The sequence below is a fragment of the Salmo salar genome, chromosome 09 (assembly GCF_965601325.2).
Source record: "Salmo salar chromosome 09, fSalSal1, whole genome shotgun sequence".
NCBI classification, from domain to species: Eukaryota; Metazoa; Chordata; class Actinopteri; order Salmoniformes; family Salmonidae; genus Salmo; species Salmo salar.
This window is the reverse complement of record NC_138299.1, coordinates 78,507,530-78,519,987: the sequence shown is the minus strand read 5'-3', so window position 1 is coordinate 78,519,987 and position 12,458 is coordinate 78,507,530. Positions and strand designations below refer to the sequence as shown.

At 48.0% G+C, this 12,458-nt stretch overlaps 1 protein-coding gene across 17 annotated transcripts in view; it reads right to left on the bottom strand.

Moving 5' to 3' along the window:
* The window catches only part of LOC106611851 (protocadherin gamma-C5), a 180,322-nt gene that overhangs the window by 19,207 nt on the left and 148,657 nt on the right, over positions 1 to 12,458 (bottom strand). The window contains exon 1 of one of the 17 annotated variants that reach the window (XM_014212450.3): positions 9,310 to 12,023. The exons of 15 other annotated variants lie outside the window; for them this stretch is intronic. In XM_014212450.3, coding sequence (XP_014067925.1) covers positions 9,310 to 11,769 — 2,460 coding nt within the window. In that variant the 5' untranslated portion in view covers positions 11,770 to 12,023. Of the gene's footprint in view, positions 1 to 9,309; positions 12,024 to 12,458 lie in introns of those variants that run through there. One more of the 17 variants, XM_014212451.3, reaches the window with a different exon arrangement.

Genomic DNA, 12,458 nt, shown 5'->3' with positions numbered 1-12,458 from the left:
CACAATGGGACATTGGGAACCTAGGGCCCTGCTAAAATGACACACCCCTGTAGGGCTTGGAACACCTGACTATAAGCTGTTCACACACACACACACACACACACACACACACACACACACACACACACACACACACACACACACACACACACACACACACACACACACACACACACACACACACACACACACACACACACACACACACACACACACATTGTGCCCTCTGTGGCCCTGGCCCATTAGAGGCCAGTCCATCTGTCACTGCGGCACACGTGCGTAAAGTCATCCCTTGCTCTATTTCTCTCCCTTCATTCTTCTCTCCTTCCCTCTATCGTCACAGTTCTACACGTGTCACTGGAGCATGGAGACAGATGTTACCCTGACAACCCCGGGGACAGGCAGATTCAGGGAGCAGAGAGAGACAGAGAGAGACAGAGACAGAGAGAGAGTAAAATCTGATGCAAAGGTAAACACCCTGCTATCTTTAAGGAGAGAAACGTAAGCTGTGTAATTCATCCAGAGAAACAGCTGCTGTGTAACTCACCAGAGAAACAGCTGCTGTGTAACTCACCAGAGAAACATAAGCTGTGTAACTCACCAGAGAAACAGCTGCTGTGTAACTCACCAGAGAAACATAAGCTGTGTAACTCACCAGAGAAACATAAGCTATGTAACTCACCAGAGAAATCTAAGCTGTGTAACTCACCAGAGAAATCTAAGCTGTGTAACTCACCAGAGAAACATAAGCTGTGTAACTCACCAGAGAAATCTAAGCTGTGTAACTCACCAGAGAAACATAAGCTGTGTAACTCACCAGAGAAACAGCTGCTGTATAACTCACCAGAGAAACATAAGCTGTGTAACTCACCAGAGAAACATAAGCTGTGTAACTCACCAGAGAAACAGCTGCTGTGTAACTCACCAGAGAAACATAAGCTGTGTAACTCACCAGAGAAACATAAGCTGTGTAACTCACCAGAGAAACAGCTGCTGTGTAACTCACCAGAGAAACATAAGCTGTGTAACTCACCAGAGAAACATAAGATGTGTAACTCACCAGAGAAATCTAAGCTGTGTAACTCACCAGAGAAACATAAGCTGTGTAACTCACCAGAGAAACAGCTGCAGTGTAACTCACCAGGGAAACGTAAGCTGTGTAAATCACCAGATGAAACGTAAGCTGTGTAACTCACCAGAGAAACAGCTGCTGTGTAACTCACCAGAGAAACAGCTGCTGTGTAACTCACCAGATGAAACGTAAGCTGTGTAACTCACCAGAGAAACCTAAGCTGTGTAACTCACCAGAGAAACATAAGCTGTGTAACTCACCAGAGAAACAACTGCTGTGTAACTCACCAGAGAAACAGCTGCTGTGTAACTCACCAGAGAAACATAAGCTGTGTAACTCACCAGAGAAATCTAAGCTGTGTAACTCACCAGAGAAACCTAAGCTGTGTAACTCACCAGAGAAACATAAGCTGTGTAACTCACCAGAGAAACATAAGCTGTGTAACCAACCAGAGAAACATAAGCTGTGTAACTCACCAGAGAAACATAAGCTGTGTAACTCACCAGAGAAAAATAAGCAGTGTAACTCACCAGAGAAACATAAGCTGTGTAACCCACCAAAGAAACGTAGGCTGTGTAACCGACCAGAGAAACAGCTGCTGTGTAACTCACCAGAGAAACATAAGCTGTGTAACCCACCAAAGAAACGTAGGCTGTGTAACTCACCAGAGAAACAGCTGCTGTGTAACCCACCAGAGAAATGTAGGCTGTGTAACTCACCAGAGAAACAGCTGCTGTGTAACTCACCAGAGAAACAGCTGCTGTGTGTAACTCACCAAAGAAACATAAGCTGTGTAACTCACCAGAGAAACGTAGGCTGTGTAACTCACCAGAGAAACCTAAGCTGTGTAACTCAGAGAAACGTAAGCTGTGTAACTCACCAGAGAAACATAAGCTGTGTAACTCACCAGAGAAACAGCTGCTGTGTAACTCACCAGAGAAACAGCTGCTGTGTAACTCACCAGAGAAACGTAAGCCGTGTAACCCACCAGAGAAATGTAAGCTGTGTAACTCAACAGAGAAACGTAAGCTGTGTAACCCACCAGAGAAACGTAAGCTGTGTAACTCACCAGAGAAACAGCTGCTGTGTAACCCACCAGAGAAACGTAGGCTGTGTAACTCACCAGAGAAACAGCTGCTGTGTAACTCAGCAGAGAAACGTAGGCTGTGTAACTCACCAGAGAAACAGCGGCTGTGTAACGCACCAAAGAAACGTAAGCTGTGTAACTCACCAGAGAAACAGCGGCTGTGTAACTCACCAGAGAAACAGCGGCTGTGTAACTCACCAAAGAAACGTAGGCTGTGTAACTCACCAAAGAAACGTAAGCTGTGTAACTCACCAGAGAAACATAAGATGTGTAACTCACCAGAGAAACATAAGCTGTGTAACTCACCAGAGAAACGTAGGCTGTGTAACTCACCAGAGAAACAGCTGCTGTGTAACTCACCAAAGAAACGTAAGCTGTGTAACTCACCAGAGAAACAGCGGCTGTGTAACTCACCAAAGAAACGTAGGCTGTGTAACTCACCAAAGAAACGTAAGCTGTGTAACTCACCAGAGAAACATAAGATGTGTAACTCACCAGAGAAACATAAGCTGTGTAACTCACCAGAGAAACGTAGGCTGTGTAACTCACCAGAGAAACAGCTGCTGTGTAACTCACCAAAGAAACATAAGCTGTGTAACTCAACAGAGAAACGTAGGCTGTGTAACTCACCAGAGAAGCAGCTGCTGTGTAACTCACCAGAGAAACAGCTGCTGTGTAACCCACCAGAGAAACGTAGGCTGTGTAACTCACCAAAGAAACATAAGCTGTGTAACTCACCAGAGAAACGTAGGCTGTGTAAGTCACCAGAGAAACCTAAGCTGTGTAACTCAGAGAAACGTAAGCTGTGTAACTCACCAGAGAAACATAAGCTGTGTAACTCACCAGAGAAACAGCTGCTGTGTAACTCACCAGAGAAACAGCTGCTGTGTAACTCAACAGAGAAACGTAAGCTGTGTAACCCACCAGAGAAACGTAAGCTGTGTAACTCACCAGAGAAACAGCAGCTGTGTAACTCACCAAAGAAATGTAGGCTGTGTAACCCACCAGAGAAACATAAGCTGTGTAACTCACCAAAGAAACGTAGGCTGTGTAACCCACCAGAGAAACATAAGCTGTGTAACTCACCAGAGAAACAGCTGCTGTGTAACCCACCAGAGAAATGTAGGCTTTGTAACTCACCAGAGAAACAGCTGCTGTGTAACTCACCAGAGAAACGTAGGCTGTGTAACTCACCAAAGAAACGTAAGCTGTGTAACTCACCAGAGAAACAGCGGCTGTGTAACTCACCAAAGAAACGTAGGCTGTGTAACTCACCAAAGAAACGTAAGCTGTGTAACTCACCAGAGAAACATAAGATGTGTAACTCACCAGAGAAACATAAGCTGTGTAACTCACCAGAGAAAAAGCTGCTGTGTAACTCACCAGAGAAAAAGTTGCTGTGTAACTCACCAGAGAAACAGCTGCTGTGTAACTCACCAGAGAAACAGCTGCTGTGTAACTCACCAGAGAAACATAAGCTGTGTAACTCACCAGAGAAACGTAAGCTGTGTAACTCATCAGAGAAACATAAGCTGTGTAACTCACCAGAGAAACAGCTGCTGTGTAACTCACCAGAGAAACGTAGGCTGTGCAACTCACCAGAGAAACAGCTGCTGTGTAACTCACCAAAGAAACATAAGCTGTGTAACTCACCAGAGAAACGTAGGCTGTGTAAGTCACCAGAGAAACCTAAGCTGTGTAACTCAGAGAAACGTAAGCTGTGTAACTCACCAGAGAAACATAAGCTGTGTAACTCACCAGAGAAACAGCTGCTGTGTAACTCACCAGAGAAACAGCTGCTGTGTAACTCACCAGAGAAACGTAAGCCGTGTAACCCACCAGAGAAATGTAAGCTGTGTAACTCAACAGAGAAACGTAAGCTGTGTAACCCACCAGAGAAACGTAAGCTGTGTAACTCACCAGAGAAACAGCTGCTGTGTAACCCACCAGAGAAACGTAGGCTGTGTAACTCACCAGAGAAACAGCTGCTGTGTAACTCAGCAGAGAAACGTAGGCTGTGTAACTCACCAGAGAAACAGCGGCTGTGTAACGCACCAAAGAAACGTAAGCTGTGTAACTCACCAGAGAAACAGCGGCTGTGTAACTCACCAGAGAAACAGCGGCTGTGTAACTCACCAAAGAAACGTAGGCTGTGTAACTCACCAAAGAAACGTAAGCTGTGTAACTCACCAGAGAAACATAAGATGTGTAACTCACCAGAGAAACATAAGCTGTGTAACTCACCAGAGAAACGTAGGCTGTGTAACTCACCAGAGAAACAGCTGCTGTGTAACTCACCAAAGAAACGTAAGCTGTGTAACTCACCAGAGAAACAGCGGCTGTGTAACTCACCAAAGAAACGTAGGCTGTGTAACTCACCAAAGAAACGTAAGCTGTGTAACTCACCAGAGAAACATAAGATGTGTAACTCACCAGAGAAACATAAGCTGTGTAACTCACCAGAGAAACGTAGGCTGTGTAACTCACCAGAGAAACAGCTGCTGTGTAACTCACCAAAGAAACATAAGCTGTGTAACTCAACAGAGAAACGTAGGCTGTGTAACTCACCAGAGAAGCAGCTGCTGTGTAACTCACCAGAGAAACAGCTGCTGTGTAACCCACCAGAGAAACGTAGGCTGTGTAACTCACCAAAGAAACATAAGCTGTGTAACTCACCAGAGAAACGTAGGCTGTGTAAGTCACCAGAGAAACCTAAGCTGTGTAACTCAGAGAAACGTAAGCTGTGTAACTCACCAGAGAAACATAAGCTGTGTAACTCACCAGAGAAACAGCTGCTGTGTAACTCACCAGAGAAACAGCTGCTGTGTAACTCAACAGAGAAACGTAAGCTGTGTAACCCACCAGAGAAACGTAAGCTGTGTAACTCACCAGAGAAACAGCAGCTGTGTAACTCACCAAAGAAATGTAGGCTGTGTAACCCACCAGAGAAACATAAGCTGTGTAACTCACCAAAGAAACGTAGGCGGACCCCCGGCTGCTGTGAACTCACCAGAGAAACAGCTGCTGTGTAACTCACCAGAGAAACGTAGGCTTTGTAACTCACCAGAGAAACAGCTGCTGTGTAACTCACCAGAGAAACGTAGGCTGTGTAACTCACCAAAGAAACGTAAGCTGTGTAACTCACCAGAGAAACAGCGGCTGTGTAACTCACCAAAGAAACGTAGGCTGTGTAACTCACCAAAGAAACGTAAGCTGTGTAACTCACCAGAGAAACATAAGATGTGTAACTCACCAGAGAAACGTAAGCTGTGTAACTCACCAGAGAAAAAGCTGCTGTGTAACTCACCAGAGAAAAAGTTGCTGTGTAACTCACCAGAGAAACAGCTGCTGTGTAACTCACCAGAGAAACAGCTGCTGTGTAACTCACCAGAGAAACATAAGCTGTGTAACTCACCAGAGAAACGTAAGCTGTGTAACTCATCAGAGAAACATAAGCTGTGTAACTCACCAGAGAAACAGCTGCTGTGTAACTCACCAGAGAAACGTAGGCTGTGCAACTCACCAGAGAAACCTAAGCTGTGTAACTCACCAGAGAAACATAAGCTGTGTAACTCACCAGAGAAACAGCTGCTGTGTAACCCACCAGAGAAACGTAAGCTGTGTAACTCACCAGAGAAACGTAAGCTGTGTAACCCACCAAAGAAACGTAGGCTGTGTAACCCACCAGAGAAACAGCTGCTGTGTAACTCACCAGAGAAACAGCTGCTTTGTAACCCACCGGAGAAACATAAGCTGTCTAACTCACCAGAGAAACATAAGCTGTGTAACTCACCAGAGAAACAGCTGCTGTGTAACTCACCAGAGAAACGTAAGCTGTGTAACTCACCAGATGAAACGTAAGCTGTGTAACTCACCAGAGAAACAGCTGCTGTGTAACTCACCAGAGAAACAGCTGCTGTGTAACTCACCAGAGAAACGTAAGCTGTGTAACTCACCAGAGAAACGTAAGCTGTGTAACCCACCAAAGAAACGTAGGCAGTGTAACTCACCAGAGAAACGTAGGCTGTGTAACCCACCAGAGAAACGTAAGCTGTGTAACTCAACAGAGAAACGTAAGCTGTGTAACTCACCAGAGAAACCTAAGCTGTGTAACTCACCAGAGAAACGTAAGCTGTGTAACTCAACAGAGAAACGTAAGCTGTGTAACTCACCACAGAAACGTAAGCTGTGTAACTCACCAGAGAAACGTAAGCTGTGTAACTCAACAGAGAAACGTAAGCTGTGTAACTCACCACAGAAACGTAAGCTGTGTAACTCACCAGAGAAACGTAAGCTGTGTAACTCACCAGAGAAACGTAAGCTGTGTAACTCACCAGAGAAACGTAAGCTGTGTAACTCAACAGAGAAACGTAAGCTGTGTAACTCAACAGAGAAACGTAAGCTGTGTAACTCAACAGAGAAACGTAAGCTGTGTAACTCACCAGAGAAACCTAAGCTGTGTAACTCACCAGAGAAACGTAAGCTGTGTAACTCAACAGAGAAACGTAAGCTGTGTAACTCACCACAGAAACGTAAGCTGTGTAACTCACCAGAGAAACGTAAGCTGTGTAACTCACCAGAGAAACGTAAGCTGTGTAACTCACCAGAGAAACGTAAGCTGTGTAACTCAACAGAGAAACGTAAGCTGTGTAACTCAACAGAGAAACGTAAGCTGTGTAACTCAACAGAGAAACGTAAGCTGTGTAACTCACCAGAGAAACGTAAGCTGTGTAACTCAACAGAGAAACGTAAAAACTAAAACTAAACCACAACTCCACCCACTGACCTCTTTCTGTATGGACTTTACTAAAACTATAATCACTGGTTAGGCTAAATTAAAAAAAGGATAAAAGAAATGTAAATAGGGGAAAGAGGCCACAGTCTCTCCACATGAATCATCAAAACTAGAGCACAGGCAGCCATCTTGGAAACCCAGAGCTACATAGTGAGTCAGTGAACAGAGAGGTGTCCTCTGTATACTGTATGTGGACAGATTTTCAACAGAATATAACTTTCCATCCACACCCCGAGAACATAGAGTGGAATGGTATTCTTAACAAGTGCTCTGGGAATGAGGTTTGGGAATGTTTGGCCAGAGCTGCTGCCACAGGCGTACAGACGTCCACACAGGGCGAGGCCATGGTTGTCTTGTGACTCAGAAGCATGGAACCAATCAAGGTTCAGAGGACAACAGGAAGTGAGAGGTCGAGCGCTGACTCTGGAATTCCTGTTTTTCAGCTTCTGCTTTACTCTTTGACTGATTCACCCCCTCTTCTCCCTTTCCTTCCCTCTGTTCTATCCTCCCCCCTGTCCCTCACACCCCTCCTCTTTTCCAGCCCCTCTCTCTTCCGCTCTCGGTCATCCTGTTCCCTTCCACTTCCTATCTCACTATTCCATTACTCTATTTCCATCTGTCGTTACTCTCCTCCTCTCCATCTGTATACTCTAAACCTTCCCCTCTATCTCCCTCCTATCTCTGCCCTCCAATCCATCCATTCCCTCTCTCCCTCCAATCCCTGCCCTCCAATCCATCCATTCCCTCTCTCCCTCCAATCCCTGCCCTCCAATCCATCCATTCCCTCTCTCCCTCCAATCTCCTGCCCTCCAATCCATCCATTCCCTCTCTCCCTCCAATCTCTGCCCTCCAATCCATCCATTCCCTCTCTCCCTCCAATCTCTGCCCTCCAATCCATCCATTCCCTCTCTCCCTCCAATCTCTGCCCTCCAATCCATCCATTCCCTCTCTCCCTCCAATCTCTGCCCTCCAATCCATCCATTCCCTCTCTCCCTCCAATCTCTGCCCTCCAATCCATCCATTCCCTCTCTCCCTCCAATCTCTGCCCTCCAATCCATCCATTCCCTCTCTCCCTCCAATCTCTGCCCTCCAATCCATCCATTCCCTCTCTCCCTCCAATCTCTGCCCTCCAATCCATCCATTCCCTCTCTCCCTCCAATCCCTGCCCTCCAATCCATCCATTCCCTCTCTCCCTCCAATCTCTGCCCTCCAATCCATCCATTCCCTCTCTCCCTCCAATCTCTGCCCTCCAATCCATCCATTCCCTCTCTCCCTCCAATCTCTGCCCTCCAATCCATCCATTCCCTCTCTCCCTCCAATCTCTGCCCTCCAATCCATCCATTCCCTCTCTCCCTCCAATCTCTGCCCTCCAATCCATCCATTCCCTCTCTCCCTCCAATCTCTGCCCTCCAATCCATCCATTCCCTCTCTCCCTCCAATCTCTGCCCTCCAATCCATCCATTCCCTCTCTCCCTCCAATCTCTGCCCTCCAATCCATCCATTCCCTCTCTCCCTCCAATCTCTGCCCTCCAATCCATCCATTCCCTCTCTCCCTCCAATCCCTGCCCTCCAATCCATCCATTCCCTCTCTCCCTCCAATCTCTGCCCTCCAATCCATCCATTCCCTCTCTCCCTCCATTCTCTGCCCTCCAATCCATCCATTCCCTCTCTCCCTCCAATCTCTGCCCTCCAATCCATCCATTCCCTCTCTCCCTCCAATCTCTGCCCTCCAATCCATCCATTCCCTCTCTCCCTCCAATCTCTGCCCTCCAATCCATCCATTCCCTCTCTCCCTCCAATCTCTGCCCTCCAATCCATCCATTCCCTCTCTCCCTCCAATCTCTGCCCTCCAATCCATCCATTCCCTCTCTCCCTCATTCTCTCAGAGCACAGTGCTTCCCTGCTGATCTTGTTTAGTAATTGAAAGTCAGAAAGAGAGGGAGACCTCATTTCCTAGCCTTGGGTCAGATGAAATATTAAATCTCTCCTCTTCTCCTTCATTTCCTCCTCTAGCTGGATGACACAGTAAGGAGGGCCCCTTCACCACGTCCTAAAGAGAAGGATGAGGCTCAACAACACTAGGCTTTAGGAGAAATACTGCATTGTTAGGTGACTTAGTCAATCTAGGTGAGAAGGCTCAAGACTGGATGTTAAAGATAGTATCATAACCATGAATTGAATTCTCCATACAATATGGTAAGCTAACTCAATAAAGACAACCATCTTTGGATAAAACCTTCACCGCCACTGGTTATAACCTAGTCCGTATAGACCTCAAATTTTCAGAAACACCTGTGATATGGCTAATAGAGTTATCTCACCAATACCCTGCCTTCTGCCCCCTGGTGCCCTCACCTCATTGGCTGAGTTCATTAGGTGCTTCCTGTTGAGCGTCATACTGAGTGTGTTGTTATGGCTCATCATGGGTGTCTTGACAAACATGAAGTCACTGCGGCTGGAGGTGGTGGAGTAGCAAGGTCTGTATGTTCGTGTTCCTGGGGGGTCCTGAGCCCCTCCCACCACCTCCATGTAACGGATGGGTCCATCTGTGTTGAGCTGCAGGTGGAGGTCCTTGTTGGGCCTCTGATGGTAGGCCCTGCTGGGCCGGTAATGGCTGTAGCAGCAGCCTGTCCCTCCGAGGTCGCTGCGGTGGCGGAGGCATCGCACCATGAGGATGAGGAAGGTGAGGAAGGACACGGCCGAGACGCAGGCCAGTGAGATGATGAGGTACAGGGTGATGTCAGACATCCCAGTCTGCCGCATCACCGACGTCTTCCGGTTGTCCATGGCGGTGGCGCTGGCGCCCTTCTCCTCCACGGTTACCGTAATGGCCACAGTGGTGGAGAGAGTAGGTTCGCCGTTGTCCTGGACGACCACGATGATGTCATAGGCGGAGCCACCCTCCTCCTCAGCTAGCTTGCGAGTGGTGCGGAGCTCGCCGGTGTGGGGGGTGATGAGGAACAGAGCAGCGTGAGGCCCGGGGGCGATGGAGTAGAACAACCAGGCGTTATGACCACTATCAGGATCCACCCCCAGCAGTTTATTAATGAGATGGCCTGGCCCAGCCGACTGCGGCACACTGAGCTGCAGCACCGTGTCCTGGGGGAAGGGGGGGTACACGATGACGGGCGCGTTGTCGTTAAGATCTACTACGAACACATGCACGGTGACGTTGGTGGTCCGGGGTGGCGCCCCGGCGTCTCGGGCCTGCACCTCAATGCGGAAGGCGTTGAGGGTTTCATGGTCCAGGGAGCGCATGCTGTAGATGTGGCCAGTCTCTGGGTTGATGTAGACATATGAGGAGATGGCTGAGCCCTGGACCATGCTGGGCAGGATGGAGAAGGAGACGCGGGCATTGTCCCCTATGTCCGGGTCAGAGGCCATCACCATGGCGATGGGGGTGCTGGGGGCGTTGTTCTCGGGGACGTCCACTGAGTAGGAGGGCTGGGAGAACGACGGAGCGTTGTCATTCACATCTGACAGCTTGACCACGAAGGTCGTACGCGACGACAGGGGAGGGGAGCCAGCATCGGTCGCCATGATGACCACGGTGTAATCAGCCATGGTCTCTCGGTCCAGGTTGCCGTCGGTAATGAGGTTATAGTGCTCTCCAAAGGCGGAGTTGAGTTTGAAGGGCAGGCCAGACTGGACCTTTAATGTTACCTTGCCGTTCTTACCAGAGTCCAGGTCCCTTGCGCTGATGAGGGCGATAACTGTGCCCGGTGCTGCGTCCTCCTGGATAGGACTGGTCAGTGACGTCAACATCACCTCCGGAGAGTTATCATTCACGTCAGTGACTTCAACTTTGATGTTACAGGATGCTTCCATGGCGGGCGTTCCCCCATCCCTGGCCTGCACAGTGAGGTGATACTCATTCGCTGTCTCATAATCCACGTGACCATTCACACGGACCTCACCGGTTTTCGAATCCACGTTGAATAGCTTGAGCACCCGGTCCGGCGTGTATTTACTAAACAGGAAGGAGATCTCCCCGTTCTGAGCATAATCCGCGTCGGTCGCGTTCAGTTTCGTTACTAAAGTGCCCTTTTCAACATTCTCCAACACGCTAACCTTTTTCACCGACTTGTCAAAGACGGGCGCGTTGTCATTGACGTCCAGAATTTTTATGAGTAGAAGAGTGGAGCCAGACTTCTCTGGCTGTCCCCCGTCTAGGGCAGTAAGCAACAGGCGAAACGAGGCCTGCGTCTCCCTATCCAAAGCCTTCTCTAAAACTAACTCCGGGAACTTACTCCCGTCACTTTTCGTTTCCACATTCAAAACAAAGCGGTCGTTGGGTGCGAGGTGATAAGTACGCAGAGAGTTGATACCCACATCTGGATCGTGCGCACTCTCCAGTCGGAACCGGGTGCCCGGCGCGGCCGCCTCTGATATCTCCAAGGAAATATTCTTAGTGGAAAACTGCGGCGCATTATCATTCACATCCACAATATCCACAAGAACCCGATGTATTGCTAAAGGGTCCTCGAGTACAATCTCAACATGTAGTGAACATGTTGCACTTAATTCGCACATGTGTTCCCTGTCAATTGTCTGTCTAATAATAAAATCCCCAGTCGCCTGGTTCACCTCGAAGTACTGCGCGTTAGATTCCGAGACCACCCGCAATTTTCTCTTAATTATCATTTGAACGGTGAGACCCAAATCCTTAGCGATATTCCCGACCACAGACCCCGGCCGGAGCTCCTCGGACACCGAGTAACTAAGCTGGGCGGTCGCGCCCATGAGGCACGCCAGGGAAAACCATAGCCCCAGCACGGGCCACCCTCCGCAGTGCTTCCTCTGTCTGGATTCCATTATGAGATGGGTTCGGGGGATGGAAAAAGTTAAAAGTTCCTCTTTACCGTAACTAATCCATAGTTTCGTGAAAACGACGGTACCAGGCTGTTGGTAAACACTTCCGTTTCAGAAAAAGTGCGGTGGGAAGTTTATAAGTAGTCATGACGCCCTAATTGTTATATGTAAAATAAAGAGGAAAGTTAAATTGTATGAAGGCTCGGCTAAAACTCTCCCCAGTCTGTCTCCTCTGCTCCGCTCCTCTTAGGGCGGGGACACAGACACAAAGACCCGTTTCCTATTGGCCGAGAACCCGGGGCTTGCTCCCCATACAGAAACAACTCTTTCACAAAGCGGAGAGAGTGAAAACTTTTTAGAGGCACTTCTTTTGCACTAACAACCAAGTTACCGACACGTTACAGGCTAAATCCATTATTGTTTTAAGCAAAACAACTCCGAATGCAGAACATAAAGGCAACGGGAAGCGTAAAATAAAATTATTGAGTTTTTTTTTTAAGAAAGTGACTTATGCCTTTTCCAAAGGCATGCTGCACAGACCGAAACAAACAAGGGTAGGTATGAACCACAAGAGTAAGTATGAACTTGTTGCTATGTTTTTTCAACGAAAGGAACTTATTCCACTGAATATAGGCAACGTTAAAAAGGAAGTGATAAACTGATGGTCAAATTGCAATGCTAGATTTAGCCGC